Raw genomic sequence first — 16,582 nt, 5'->3', positions numbered from 1 at the left:
TATAATCGTCAATCATTTTAACCCCTTTAACCATATTCATACTTTGGCTATTCAAAAGTAGCAGATATATAGAAGCTCATAGCGCATCACTTCGTGCCGCACTATGAGCTTGTACGTGTAGATCTGCTATTTTTGAAAAATCTTGAAGATTTTTGCAAATCTTTCAATATAAATATCTTTAAAGCCAACATTTTTCGTACATATATATTCAAATATTGTATATATAACTCAAGGCTTTGCTTCTGGGGGTCCCTGAAATGGGGGTCTGCGGCCAATTACATATCATTTTGGGTGGTCCTAGACATGAAAAAGTTTGAAAACCACTGATATAGCTACATGGGTTTTTCATAAAACTGTAAGAATTTAGAGGACATTAAGTAGAATGGGCCTCAGGTCTTAATGGGTTAAGTATGACTGGGCAATAACTGACGATCCGAGGAGGAGGTTTGGGCTTAAAAGCACACACTCACCACTTCCCGTCCATCCCATCCCATCCAGGCCAATGAATTTCCTCCTGTGGGACCGACAGTACTTTGAATGTTATTTTTAGGTTGGGAAAAGCTCATCTGCTGTTCCCTAGGTGAGAGAGGCCCAGCCCATCTGATCCCATCAGTGTGTGTGTGTGTGTGTGTGTGTGTGTGTGTGTGTGTGTGTGTGTGTGTGTGTGTGTGTGTGTGTGTGTGTGTGTGTGTGTGTGTGTGTGTGTGTGTGTGTGTGTGTGTGTGTGTGTGTGTGTGTGTGTGTGTGTGTGTGTGTGTGTGTGTGTGTGTGTGCGTGCGTGCAGTGGTGTAAAGTAACTAAGTACATTTACTCAGGTAGCCTACTGTACTTAACTGCAATTTTGAGGTATTTTTTACTTTGCTGTAGTATTTCCAATTTTCAATACTTTCACTTCTACTCCACTACATCTCAGAGGGAAATATTGTATTTTTACTCCACTACAATTATTTGAAAACTTTAGTTACTAGTTACTTTTCAGATACAAAATATTATATTATAAAACATACATTAACCACTTCAGCCCTATTTCATACCTAGGCTGTTTGAAAATAGCAGATCTACAAGCTCACAACTGCGACGCGTTGTGAGCTTGTAGATCTGCTATTTTCAAACATTTTAGTACTTTTACTTTTGGTACTTTAAGTACATTTTGATGCCAATACTGTTGTACTTTTACTCAAGTAACATTTTTAATTCTGGACTTTTACTTGTAACAGAGTATTTCCATATTGCAGTATTGATACTTTTACTTAAGTAAAGCATTTGAGTACTTTTTCCACCACTGGGTGTGTGTGTGCGCGCGCGTGCGTGCGTGCATGTGTGTGTTAGTGCGTGCCCAGCTGTCTAATGTCAGCACACTGTCTGCCTTTCTGTCTAAATGGACAGTCAAATGTTTTAGAGAGCGTTAAAAAAAGGGACCTTTCCGGGTCCGTTTCTACACTCTCTGGGTTCAATGAATGCCTGAACAGTAACACTCTGCACTTTTCAGTGCATGTGACTCGCTCACGCTTGAGACATCACTCTCCATTCTTTGTGTTTGCATAGTATCGTCCTCCTGTCTGTTATTTCCATCTCTCTGTCGTCCCTAAACTCAAAAATAGCAGATGTGCAAAGCTCGCAGCGTGGCAACGAAGTGACGTGCCGTGAGCTTGTAGATCTGCTATTTTTGGATAGCCAACATACAACTGGATACAGTGGTTAAAACTATTGTGATGCTGTTTTAACTTGTTGGGGACCCCCCCCCCACCATGGACCCCTGGGGGTCCCCGGACCCCATTTTGAGAACCACTGCTCTATTGCTTACTGTAGTTCTGACTCACTGACTCTCTCTCTCTCTCTCTCTCTCTGTAGAAGTACTCCGTTACAAATAAAAGTCCGGAATTAAAAATGTACTCGAGTAAAAGTACAAAAGCATTGGTATCAAAATGTACTTAAAGAACCAACAGTAAAAGTACTAAAATGTTTGAAAATAGCAGGGCTAAAGTGGTTAACGTATGTTTTCATTATATCATAGTTTATATCTGCAAAGTAACTAGTAACTAAAGTTTATAATTATTGAATAATAATTGTAGTGGAGTAAAAGTACAATATTTGCCTCTGATATGTAGTGGAGTAGAAGTAAAGGTATTGGAAATTGGAAATACTCAAGTAAAGTACAAATACCTCAAAATTGTACTCTCTCACTCTCTCTCTCTCTCTCTCTCTCTCTCTCTGTCATGTGATGTGTTTCACATTGAGATAGGATGATGATGATTATAATGATGGGGTGTATGATGACAGCAGCAGTGCAGTGGTGCCAACAAGTGCTGGTCTCTCGCTGTGTCATTTAATGATTAGGAAGAGTAATGAACGAACGCTACAAACCGAGTTCAAGGAGGCCTTATTTTTTACTCTTCACAGGATATGAATGTGATACACGGATACATGTGACGCAATGAACTGCAGTTGTTTGACTCCCCATGCTTATCTGATTGCCATTCCTCCCTCTTCCTCTCTCTCTCTCTCTCACACACACACACACACACACACACACACACACACACACACACACACACACACACACACACACACACACACACACACACACACACACACACACACACACACACACACACACACACACACACACACACACACTCATTCACTCCCACATTAGGAATGTCTGGCCATATTGGCCACAAAAAAAAGGGATGTCCCACCCAGAGAGAGAGAGAGAGAGAGAGAGAGAGAGAGAGAGAGAGAGAGAGAGAGAGAGAGAGAGAGAGAGAGAGAGAGAGAGAGAGAGCGAGAGCGAGAGAGAGAGAGAGACCAGTCCAACCTGACAGACAGACAGCTCACAGATAATGACCCACTGTAACCTGACTAGGTTGTCATCTCATTTACATTCCACATGAAATCGTTAACAACGGATGTGGGTGCACATAGTGCATATTGGTATGTGACTACAATCCCTCCTCCATCATGACCAGAGTTATTCAAAATGTACCCAAAAGTTCAATTATCAATGCCTTACTAGAGCGTCACACAAAAACAGCAAAAGTGGCAGATCTTCAAGCTCGAACTGCGGCACGACAGCGGCGCATTTTGAGCTTGTAGATCTGCTCCTTTTGCTGTTTTTGAATTTGAACCCTGAAAACAGTTTTGGGAGATGAGGTTTCCACCCACAGAGACGAATTACAACAACTTCATTAATTTAGAGTTTGACCAATGTTGGAACGTTTCAAGCAAATATTTAACTATACAACAGACATTTATGTCCAGTCTATGAAAATGCAATTAATGAAATTAGACCTCAGTTAAATTAGAGCTGCATTCCGGAACTTATTAGACTGAATAAAATGGCATTTGTAAGCAGGTTGGAGGTGGTCTCCCTATTACTCTTCCATTGATAAATGTAGATCCTGGTGTCTGTATGGGGTCGGACACCGATTGGTTGACCATAGTAGCATCTCCCATGCAGCATGGACTGTATTTGGCATGAGGGGTCGAAATTTGGTCTCTCATCATGCAGCAGACCCTCGGTTTGAATGCCCGGCCTGGTATATAAAACATCAAAGTTATGGATTTGCAGCTTTTAAAGGAGTAGTTCACCCCAAAAATGACTTCTTTTCTATCAATTCCACACCTCAAGAAAGAAGCCTTGAAGTTGAATTCATGGAGATTTTTTTGTTTTTGTCGCATTCCTAAGCCAATAATTTGACCGGGTAGAGTAGTAAACTAAAACATTTCCATGAATTCAAGTCTTCATGGGGTGTGGAATTGAGAGAAAATATGTCGTTTTTGGGGTGAACTACTCCTTTAACATCACATTTTACAGTGGTCTTTGATTGAACTGGGACTCTGGGAGTGAACCGACTCAATAAATGTGTGTTTCTCAAAGTGGGGCCCAGGGACCCCTCAGCCTCGGGGTTCTTTGAGAGGGTTCCAATTGGACGTCCAAGTTATAGGTCTGTAACTCTGAGAGTGCACAAATAAGGATCCATTTCGCACATTCTCAGAGCAGTGGTGGAAAGTAACTAAGAACATGTACTCAAGTACTGTACTTAAGTACAATTTTGAGGTATTTGTACTTTACTTGAGTGTTACCAATTTCCAATACTTCTACGTCTACTCGACTACATCTCAGAGGCAAATATTGTACTTTTACTCGACTACAATTATTTTGTAGATTTTTATTATTATTACAAAACATACATTAACCACTTCAGCCCTATATACATTTCGGCCATTTGAAAATAGCCGATCTACTATTAGTAGCCATTTTCAAAAGATGTTATACATTTGAAAACTTGAAATGGGACATTCTGCATAACGAGCACTTTCTACTTTTGGTAGCCTACTTTAAGTACATTTTGATGCCAATACTTTTGCACTTTGACTCAAGCAAATTCTGAATACCAGACTTGTACTTGTAACAGAGCATTTCTGCATTGTAGTATTGATACTTTTACTTAAGACCTGGAACGCATCTGTGTCACTTTAGATTTCTTTGGCTATTCAAAAATAGCAGATATACAAGCTCATAGCGTGGCACCGAGTGCCGCGCTATGAGCTTGTAGATCTGCTATTTTAGAAAAATCTTGAAAACATTTATTTTTTATTTTTTTCAAGAAACCGTTAGGATTTAGAAGAAAAAAAATAAGAATCGCCTCAGGTCTTAATATTAAGTAGAAAATGGGAGTATTCTTTTTCCACCACTGTTTTTTTTAGAACCACTGGCCTGACAAAGCATGACTCGACTCTTTAGGACCCAGTGCTAAAGGTGTAGCCCAGGATTCCCCCTGGCTGCCTCCAGAGAGACCAGTGCGCATGCGCCCACGGTCCCATCAGCTAGCACACACATCCCAGTCAAACGCAACGGAGAGAGAAAGAGAGAGAGTCCACGCAACACACACACACACACAGCGGTGTGTTACTTGTACCTGCTTTGAAGTAGCCGTGTGGACTAGCGTGGACGCCCCGAGGAAATAACAAACACGCACCAACTTTTTTTTGTATTTCACCCAGGGAATACGTTACAAGGAAAGAGTCCAGTCTTAGGCGTATAGTTTGGGGAAAGAAAAACACTCACAAAGTGAGTTATTATCGTTGTGAATAAGACAAGAAGAGGATTTATAAAGTGGCGTGTAGGGCAAACAAATGTACGCCACACAGTGAGTGGCGCGCGCCGAAGATGAAACACCGGTAGAAAGAGGATTAAAAAAAACCCGTGGAAAAAAAAGATTCAAAGAATGTCACGGAGACGAGAAGAAGAACAACAACGTTTTCATTTTGTTATACTATAGCCGGGGCAGGCTATTAAAGGGGAGTTTTAAAGGAAAGACATGGCTTAAATAATTACATTCCCGTCGCTGTTTGTTTGGTTGTTTGTGGAAGTAAAGAGAGAGAGAACCGCGCGGTCTCTTTGCCCGAGTGTCTGCCTAACAACGCACTCATGTTCCTCCTGTGTTGGTGGAAGAGGAAGAAAGTTTGCTGCCGCGCGTGAAAAAACTGGAATATATCTGCGTGTGGAGACCTACTACTGTTTGTGTGTGTGTGAGCACGTGTTGGGCGTGCGTGGGTCGTGGAGGGGGGGGACTGTTATTTTTTTTATACCTTACAATGTCCTCCAAAGTGGTCCAAAAGAAGAACCACTGGACCTCCAGAGTGAGCGAGTGCGCCGTCTGCAAGGACGCGCGCGGCGAGCTGAACGTGCCGCTGCTGGGGGGCGCGGAGCGAGGTGAGTTCGCCTACATCGGAGGACTCGATGGTGATGAAGGATCTGCCTCCGCCGAGGACCAGAACAACACGGGGGTCGTGCTCTATAAGCACGGGAAGCTCATCTCGGGGGGGCTGCTGCTGGAGGTGGAGAACCTCTCCATCTCGGGGCTGCCGCTGTACGACGTGCAGACGGTGATCAGGAACTGCAGGGGGCCCGTCAGGTTGAAAACAGTCCGGCAAGGTAAGGGGGTCGTCACTCGTCGTCATCGGAGGCTGAAAGTGCCACCAAAAAAAATAGCAGATCTACAAGCTCACAGCGTTGTGAGCTTGTAGATCTGCTATTTTTTGGCCAATGTTCCCCTCAGAATAGGGGTGCAAGGGTTCATGTGATTAATGTGAAAACAAAGTTCCTATCACATAGTGGCTACGCGAGGCTAGGCAAGTCTGTCATTGGAAGACTGAGGCTTTTGATTGATTGATTGAATACTTTTAACAGTTTGTAAAACAGGCAGGAGGTACAGATGCATACAAAAGTATAGACCCAAGAAAGCACTATGGCTTGTTTCCATTGGGGTCCTGTGTATTCCGTGTGTGATGGAGCAATTAACACGTTATTTATTATGCTGGTGGTTTAACATCCTGCTGTGTGTGTGTGTTTTTCCGGATGATTCTTTGTGATTTTTATTTTATGAGTGATTATGATATGGTCCAAAACCCTTTTGAGACGATACCAAAGTGCGCTTCATCAATCATTTAGCCACAGGGGTCTTCAACGTTTTTCAGGCTAAGGACCCCTTAGCTGAGAGAGAGATGAAGCAGGGACCCCCCCTCTCCACTACATGTTGTATAAAATTGTGTTGCAGATCCAACTTTTTTTGTAGATTTCATAGATCACTTCACAGACTTGTTTGACAACACTGTCACCAGTGTTGGATTCATGTTAATGTGTATTTTCAGACATTTAACCACTTAAAACGGTACCCCTAGTAAACCTGACCTTTGGCTCTGTACTTGGGTCTGCTCTTTTTTCCTACACCAAACCTCTTCCCCGAAAATAGCCGATCTAGAAGCGATGTGAGGTGTTGCGAGCTTGTAGATCTGCTATTTTCGGCTAATGCTCCCCTCAGAAATGGGGATGCTAGGGTTCAAGCGGTTAATGAAAAAACAAAGTTCCTGTCACGCAATGACTTGGTGGCCCCCCTGTGCTAACTCTGAGGACCCCCTGTTGAAGACCCTTGATTTTAGCCTACAGCCATCCGTCTTCCATCCTCAACAAAAAATAGCTTGTTGTCATATCAGTATAGTCTCTATCCATGCTATGGCACTACTTTATAATAGGTCCAGAGGCCTTTTTGGTTGTATCCATTACATCTGCATACTACTGATCATGTAAGTAATACAGTGGTTCTCAAAGTGGGGTCCGGGGACCCCCAGGGGTCCAGGGGTGTCCCCAGCCAAATGATTTAGTATCAAAATCAGTTCAACCACTTAAACCCTATAAATTGGATATTTGAAAATATTTTTGAAAAACCTTTTCAGATGGCGGTCCGCGGCCAAATGCATATCAATTTGGGGGTCCCTGACATGAAAAAAGTTTGCCAACCACTGTTGTGTAATAATAGCAGCAGCGGCATGAACATCACATCAGGCCAGTGTGTGGGCCCGGGCACACATTGGTCAGCTTGACTCAGCAGCATGGCCAGGCAGCTTGACACTGAGCCATCCTGACAGCCTCCCGGTTGTAGCAGAGCAGACTGCCGGGGGATGCCCGGAGCTGGGGCACTGCCAAGCAGCGGTGGGAGACAAAAAGAACAACGGACTCTTGAAGGACATACCGATGCATATTTATAACCTCGTGTAAACGACGATAGCTGCGTTGCATTATAACGTTGCTGTTGTGCAAAAAACAATTATCGCCATATTTTTACTTTTTGTGGGTTTTCGTAAATTAACGCCCTACTTGATCATTCTAGAGCGATACAAAAGAGATACAAAAGTAGCAGATCTACAATCTCGAAACGCGGCGGGAAGCGGCGGGTTTCGAGCTTGTAGATCTGCTACTTTTGCTATTTTTTTATTTGAATCCTGAAAAGTAACAGTTTTGGACATGTGAGGTTTCCACCCGACAGAGACGATAATAGGTCCGTTCGGAAGTAATGCAGGGATTTTATTCATTTTTATTCGCGCGAGTTCGCCTTGTAGAGCCCAGACCCTGCTTTTAGATGAATACGTGTATATTGTTTTTGTTGTCTTAAACGCTGCTAAATCAATGCAAAATGTGAAGCTAAGCTACTAGTGGTGTAACAGACAGACGTTACAGTAGGCCAGACGGCTTTGTAAAACATGTCATCCAAGTTGGTTGGAACAATGTGTAGCCTAGTTCAGTCTCCTTTCATCCCCTTCCCTCTACTGTTCATGAACATTCCAGACAATAAAGAGGAAACTAGCTTTTCCTCTCTTGGCCAATCAGCTCTCTCTCTCAGAGCTCCCGGTGTTCCACCAGGGCCCATTTCCAGATCCCATCTTGGGGGGTTGGATGATCTTTACGGTGTCATGTGATCAAATTCCATTTCCAATTCTTAATAATTCATGCTGTCTGGGAATTTCCCCTCCCTAATCAGCCTTAATTGGAGAAATATGTTTAGCAACAGGGGCCATCTGTAAAAATCCGAGTGACCTAATTTTACCCAGAGCCTCTTCCACTTACGCAGTCTTAATAAAGCAGTGATAGCAGAGGGATTTATTGCCATGCGGTGCGATGGCCCACTGATCATATTCACGATGCTCGCTATTGGTGTTGACGGCAATGACTTAAGAGAGGACATGTTTGACAAGTACCATGTCGGAAAGGTTTCAACACTCTCCGTCCTCGCTCATGTGAACGCACACACGCACGCACGCACGCACGCACGCACGCACGCACGCACGCACGCACGCACGCACGCACGCACGCACGCACGCACGCACGCACGCACGCACACACACACACACACACACACACACACACACACACACACACACACACACACACACACACACACACACACACACACACACACACACACAGGAGCATTGATAGTCGCAGTGCTGCTGAGCTGATAAGAGTTCTGAACCGATACTGCAGAACTGATTGTAGTGTTTGCTCAGGGTTTCTTTGGGAGCCGTTCTGTCAAAAAAGGAAACCACACACACACATACACACACACACACACACACACACACACACACACACACACTGAAAAATGCTCTCACCCTACCAGTTCAGAGACTCTGCATGGCCACATTAGTCCGTATTGATCCTGACCAAAGCTGTGGGAAATCATTAAGTGGATTATGTAATAAAGGAACAGTTCCAATATGTAGTTCTCCACACATAGGCCTAGATTCTAGAGGAACAACACGTTCTATTACTAGAAGAAAATTGCTCTTACTCCCCGCTTTGCAGTTAAAGAGGCCCGATCCAGGATTGTTTTGAACGTGTCAATTATGGCTTTATTATGCACGTGCGTTCTTAAAGAGTTTGATTTGTAGATGGGGAAAACAAGCTTTTTGGAACCTTTACCCATCATAAATCAAAATATGGGTCTGTTTTACTTAACATAACCAATGTAAACAAACCTATTACAAGCCAAACATACAACAAGATGATTAACTATTGGTCTGCATTTTGCAAGTGATTATTGGACAGACAGTCATACATACACACACAGGCTTTATTGTGAGAAGAGATTATTGCAATTGTGCATTTATGGCCTCCCAAAAGTTTACAGATTGCATAATGTCAGTTTTTTGGTTCTAATGTGTTCTAATGTATGCATGCATTCTGTGTGTGTGGGCATGGATAATGGCACACAGGCACACAAGGTCAGGGTTTACTAAAGGCGGTATTTTAGTGGCCTCAGTCACCTGCATCGCTGTTCTGTAAGCGACGCAATCCTCTTGCATACCACGCTAGTCGCTAGCCTCGTTGTTTTCCATAAACTTATTTTAACCCATTAAGACCTGGAACGCATCTGTGTCACTTAAGATTTTTTTGGCTATTCAAAAATAGCAGATCTACAAGCTCATAGCGCGGCACCGAGTGCCGCGCTATGAGCTTGTAGATCTGCTATTTTTGAAAAATCTTGAAAAATGTTTGTTTAGATTTTTTTCAAAGAAGGATCCCTGGTTGCCAGATAATGTGTGCATATCCCCCCCACGGGTATGGACTCTAGTGTTAGCTAATTCCTCTGTCTGCGCCTTCTCGGATATGTTTCCGATGAATGGACTGATCATACTGCACAGTTTGAGAGTGGACTTGTCTTTGCACATTCTGAAATGTTGCAGCCAAAAGGCTGTGAAATGTGTGTCCACTTCTACGACCTTGTTGTTGGTGAAATACATCTGACTTCATTGATTTCTACATACATTTGTGAAACATTCAGTGAAGCTAAGACAATGAATGCATTTGATCTGGAACTTTTACTCTGTCAGTTTTATTTGTGGTGCACCTACAGTAGCTGTGTTATATTGCAGGGCTGGTGTAATGAACAATCCCTGAGCTCGGCTGTAAATTTCTGGGAGCAGAAAGTGTGTTTTTTCCCCCCCGGTTCTCCATATGAGTAGCTTGCTAGGGCCTCTCCTGTTGAAATTTACAGCACTGTGTGTGTGTGTGTGTGTGTTTCTGGCTAGCATTGCATGTGGAAGTGTTTATTTCCTCTGTCTCAGCGGGAACGCAGCCCTTCTTCTACCTTTTGTGTTCTTTGACAGCAGTGGAACTGCTCCACTTCCTCTCCTAGCCTGGCTTTAGGCAGCAGATCTGGCTTTAATTTGAGGGATGGTGTGTCTGTGTAAGAGAAAGTGTAGGTACTGTATATGTGCGTATGTGAATGAGAGAGAGAAATAGAATGCACATCTGTACAGTGTAAACACGTTTTATGTTTGTGTGTCTGTCTGCCCAGCTTTATGCACAGCATTGAAATACACCGGAGGGACACCGGCACCAACGAAATGGGCCATGAAATGTTGTCGTCTCCCTAATGTGCCGCCCTTTTGTAATCTCACTTAACCCATTAAGACCTGAGGCCGATGAAGAAAATGTTTTCTAAATCCTAACGCTTTAAAAAATACACATATATTCAAAGATTTGCACACATTTTCACAATTTTACAAAAATAGCAGATCTACAAGCTCGTAGCGCGGCACTCGGTGCCGCGCTATGAGCTTGTATATCTGCTATTTTTGAATAGCCTAAAGAAATCTAAAAATGACACAGATGCGTTCCAGGTCTTAATGGGTACACACACACACACACACACACACACACACACACACACACACACACACACACACACACACACACACACACACACACACACACGCACACACCAGTATAGCCATGTCCGCTTATTTTGGGCGTGTTTTTCTGTAAAGTTGCTTAATGTGAATATTGGTGGTTGCGTTTTTTTTTTGGGCTCGTTTCTAAAGTGTAGTTGCTTAATATTTTGGGCTTGTTTCCTAATGTTGTCAGGGGTTCTTAAACATTTTCATGGCAAGGACCCCCCACATTAATATGTATTTGTCCGTGGACCCGCCATCTGAAAATATATTGTGACCCCCTCCCCCCCCCCCCACGCGTCGCGACATGTTGTTAGCCTAGTCCGCTTCTTTTGGGCCTGTTTTCATAGACCTGGTTGCTTATTTCTCTCGCAGAATCTGCCAATTCTGACGCACGCACACACACACGCACGCACACACGCACACACGCACACACGCACGACACACTCTTCCTGTTGTTGATTGCGGGATTCCGTTTGTCTTCCCGATTAGCTCAAGTGCAGCCTGTTGTAATCGAGGGCTCAATAGGTGTTGGTCACACTTGCCGCTTGCAGTTACACACTCTGTCAGGGGAGGAGAAAGACTTCACTGATTTACAGCGGAGAGAGTTTTAAGTGAAGACGACAATGGGTAAAGAAAGGCAAATCCCACTTCCTCGTCCGACCTCTACCCCGGCAGAGCCTCCTGTACGCTCGTTCTCACACATGGTTTACAAGGATTCACTGTTTTAAGCTAATATTTGTTTATATGGGTGATCGGATGATTGCAACAATACAACAATGCATACAGTAGAACAGACCGTGCAATGACGCCAAACCTGCTCTCCAAGTCCACACATTCTTCAAGGTGTGCGACACCACAAAGATTTTCCGATTGGCTTTGTTTTGAATGGCCAATATTATGGCATATATATATATATATATATATATATATATATATATATATATATATATATATATATATATATATATATATATATATATATATATATATATATATATATATAAAAATCTCTTTGGCAATAATTGCTACTGGCCTGTGAAAGGAGTTACCAGCAGGGAAGTGGATAAGGAGAACACAATGTGCTCCCAGCCTTGTTCAAGGCTACTGTGTAACTACAGTATAACACAATGAGCCCTGGAGAACCGCTCTGAACCCGATGCTAAGAACATCTGTCAGCAGGTTGTGAGGCTCAATGGCCACCCCTGTAAATATACGCCCGGCGCTTTCTTCTTCTTCCGTCCAACGAGGAAACGGGCAAGGGGCTTTGAGTGTCAGAAGAACAGAGTTGAAATGTATCCTCGGAGCTTAATATCTGGCTGTCTGTCTTAGGCTTCAGTAGCCCTGGACTGAGTATCTATTAGTCTCTCTACACAGTGGAGGATGACTTGACAAAGCTACTCAGAAGGCCTCTCTCTGCGCACTCCCCCACTCTGTCAATCCGGCTGTCTTGTTAGCATAATCCCCACCGCTGTGAGGTACGGCGATTATCGGTGTTGGTGTCATCATCAGCTTGTAACCGTAAAGTGGCTAAATAGTCTACCATTCTAGGATTTTTACAGAGCATTTTGTATGCTGAAAATGTGCGCGTTCAAGCACATCAAGCATCAAGCTTTAATTATTTATTGGGGGGGGGGGCAGATTAAGGATGTTCCAACTGTCCGTTAACAAAATGAGTTAAATAACGTTTTAACAGCGAGACGTGTGTTTGTGGCCGATGCTATGACGGGCAGTGTGCTCACATTGCCGCCACGCGTTGTCGAAAACCAAGACCTCTTTCAACATCAGAAGTAAACGGAGCTATGCAAGGTCCCTCTCTCTTTTCACAGTTCAGAGGATGCACAATCTTTGAGCATTGGGCCGCATTATTCCCTCTCAGTCAGGAATGGAATGAAATGCATGTATGAAGATGAACAGTGCTGTGTGTGTACATGTGTGTAAGAGAGAGAGAATGCATATATACACAACATACAGTGGCCAAGTCCACTGTCAGTTCTGCTGCTATTAATAACGTAGCCCTATATAATTCGTCGTACAACAAAAATATCAAAGTTGTTCTACAAGCTTGAGCTACGAGCTTGCAGATGTGCTATTTTCGCTACATTTGACTACCAGTCGTTATAGGTGAAAGCCTGTAATGTGACATGCTCAAAATAGGGACGCCAGGTTGAAAGTGGTTAAAAGAGGAGAAGGCGAAGATGTTGCTATTGTAGGACGGCCCAGTTGCCATGAAAATACAACATGCCCCTTCAAAATGCCCCCAAAAAAATCCACTTTGTATTTCTTGAATCTGGTCCTCGACATGTGTTGCTGCCACAGACTAAAGCAAAAATCAATAGGCATGTCTCTCGGGTACTTACGTAGGTACCGGTGTGTAATTGCATTTCCTTTTCCTAAAACACAGTACCTTTAATTATGGTCTGTCTGAGCCCTGGTGTCTGACTGCACAAATCTCATTACCGTGTTGTGTTGTTCACCACAAGCTTACACACAATGCACACTGATGCGTGCACAAGTCACATCCAATGAGGGGATATCTGTGGCTTTTTAGGGACAGGCCAGTGCTGATTAAGAGGATAGACTCAAGCGTCTTTTCTGCCTCAGTGGTCAGACCACACACACACACACACACACACACACACACACACACACACACACACACACACACACACACACACACACACACACACACACACACACACACACACACACACACACACACACACACACACACACAGAACAATGTGGCTGCCATGTGAATATGCTTAAAGTGCGTACGTAACGTTATTTCCACCGGAATGGAGCTCAAAACCCGCCCCCCCCCCCGACTGCTGAGACGCGAAGGAGGGAGCTCGTTTCGGTTCGCTTGACGACCTATGCCGTCCGCACCGCGGCTTGCTAACTCGGGACGGTGCTGTTAGGCGCGCTCGCTCGCCGCCCTAGCAGCTTGCTCGGACGGGCCTCGAGGCCATTGCTATCGGCGCACCTGCTATGTTGTTGAGTGATTTAAAAGTTTGTTTTTGTTTTAAACATGGCACATACGCAGGACGCTGAGTGGAACCAAGAAGAGAGCGCTCCTGAGCGCCAACCCGGTGGAAATGACACACACACACACATGCGGTCCAAACTTTTCTTCTTCCTTCCATTCATTCAAGCGTATCTCTTTATCCTCCCACCCTTCATTCTTCATCCGTTATTCTCTCCACACTCTTTTGTGGTATGAATGTGTGAATTGTGATCCCCTGTCAGGGGAGGGGGGGGGGGGAGGGGGCTTTCCTAATCTACACTGCTAATGAAAAGACACTGCTGCTGACAGATCACTTGTATGGTTGTTATGGATGACAGGGTGTGACCAGACCAATGAGATGGTTTTATTTGGTTGTTAACCACATGAACCCTGGCAAAGCTATTTTGGGGGATTTTTGTTTTGCTTTCAATAATTAAAAGAAAGAAAGAAAGAAAAGAGTATATACATATATTTTTTATTAAATAGTGAAAATGGCAGATGCTCACAACACGTCCCATAGTAGACTTGTGCATTTCAACAATGTTTTGGACATTGTGTTTTGTAGATCTGCTATTTTTTCGCTTAGGGGCTGAACGCTGAAGTGGTTAAGTCACTGTAATTGGTGAGGCGGGGGCCGCCGGGTGGGGGGGGCATGAGAGAAGGAGGAGAAAGAACCTTCGAACCAGATTTGAATTGGGGAAGACAGAACCGGATGTGTCGCATGTGTTCGTGTTTACGTGCAGGAAGCTAGCACGCATCCGTTTTGACGAAAAAAAAAAAAAAACAGTGTTGCGGTTAGCTCTTCCAGGAAGCGTTTTTTTGCTAATTGACCCAATCAGGCGTTATCACACTCACACCCCCCCCCCCGCCCCTCCCCCCCAGCCCATGTTGATCTTCATTCCCTGTGCAAAAAAAAACAAAAACTTTGGGAAGTCTACATTTGGTATTAGTTGAGGAGGAGTGGAGCTGCAGCTACAAATTAACGTGGAAAGAAATGGCTGGTGAAATGTCTGTTTGTTTTTGGACAGATGTCTTTGAATCTGTTATTCGCCATTTCTTTTGTGTGTGTGTGTGTGTGTGTGTGCTTGCGCTCGCACATGGCACGTATGCAATTCAGGAGTTGCCTCCAAAATCTTCCATCTGGAAATGTGGGGGCGGCCCCGGGTGATTGAGACCAGTAGTGGCGGTGCCGGCGGTGATTGAGAAAGCATGTGTGTCCTGTGTGGTTATTATAGCAGGGAAAACCGTCAGCCAAACCGTTGGCTTCGGTAATCTCTTACGGTACCGGGGGGGGCGGGTATATCCCACACGTACTGTGTCATCAGCCTCGCAAGGTGTCCTTCCAGCTGATGGATGCTCAGGAACAAGTGGCTAGCAGCTGAGGGCCAAGTGGTGCAAAGTAACCAAGTACATTTACTCAAGTGCTGTACTTAAGTACAATTTTGAGCTACTTTTTACTTTACTGGAGTATTTCCAATTGCCTATACTTTTACTTCTACTCCACTTCATCTCAGAGGCAAATATTGTGCTTTTACTCCACTACAATTGTTTGAAAACTTTATTTACTAGTTACTTTGCAGATATAAATTATTACATTATAAAACATACATTAACCACTTTAGCCCTGTTTTATACCTAGGCTATTTGAAAATACCCGATCTACAAGCTCACAACGCGACACGTTGTGACTGTGAGCTTGTAGATCGGCTATTTTCAAACATTTTAGTACTTTTACTTTCGGTACTTTAAATACATTTTGATACCCATACTTTTGTACTTTTTACTCGAGTCAATTTTGAATTCCGGACTTTTACTTGTAACAGAGTGCTTCCACATTGCAGTATTGAGACTTTTCCTTACGTAAAACATTTGAGTACTTTTTCCACCACTGCTAAGGGCCAAGGTGACACCGGGTGCATGCAGCCATGCAAGCCAGCCTATAGATGTCTCGTTCTTTTTTGTCATAATGCCCGGGCTGTCTGCGAGGAGGATATGCCCGATACCGAGCCGGGACGTGACGCCCTACAAAAAAAAAATCTCGTTTCAACTCTTTTTTTTCCACTGCTCCAATGACGCAGTGAAGTGTCAATCGTCAAAACGTGTGTTTTTGTTTCACCGTTTATCCACTCCCCCGTTCCGTGGAAAAAGCTTGAGAACTAATGGCGTAAACGTCAGCATCAGTGACACAAAGGAAGTCCAGCAGATTTAGTTTGGGACTTGAGTTTGCATTTTGTTGTTTTTTACTCATTGTGCATGCCCAGTCTTGCATTTTGTTGTTTTTTACTCATTGTGCATGCCCAGTCTTGCTGTGGCCCTGTCTGTCTGTATGTCTGTTTGTTTGTATGTACACTGTATGTCTGTCTGTCTGTCTAGCTCCGGTCCTTAAGGTCAGCTACTGAGCCGAGAGGCAAACTCGTTGCTTCATCAACACCTCCTTAATGACTAACACTGCTAATCTTGACCGGGCATGAGATGAAAATAATGTGTAGTTAATTTTCCTGTGTTTGGTTGAACCCACTGGGAGGAGCACGCACGTGGGTGGGGTGTTTTCCCTCAAAG

The 16,582-nt window shown here is 43.8% G+C and overlaps 1 protein-coding gene across 1 annotated transcript in view; it reads left to right on the top strand.

Moving 5' to 3' along the window:
- Window positions 1–4,875: 4,875 nt before the first annotated feature.
- The window catches only part of magi1b (membrane associated guanylate kinase, WW and PDZ domain containing 1b), a 254,807-nt gene continuing 243,100 nt past the window's right edge, over window positions 4,876–16,582 (top strand). The window contains exon 1 of the mRNA XM_084063211.1: window positions 4,876–5,941. Within this exon, the coding sequence (XP_083919337.1) occupies window positions 5,602–5,941 (340 nt within the window). The 5' untranslated portion in view covers window positions 4,876–5,601. The remainder of the gene's footprint in view (window positions 5,942–16,582) is intronic.

Source organism: Gymnoscopelus microlampas, assembly GCF_963454915.1.
Source record: "Gymnoscopelus microlampas genome assembly, chromosome: 7".
Classification (NCBI taxonomy): domain Eukaryota; kingdom Metazoa; phylum Chordata; class Actinopteri; order Myctophiformes; family Myctophidae; genus Gymnoscopelus; species Gymnoscopelus microlampas.
This window is presented reverse-complemented; position numbering and strand designations above follow the sequence as displayed.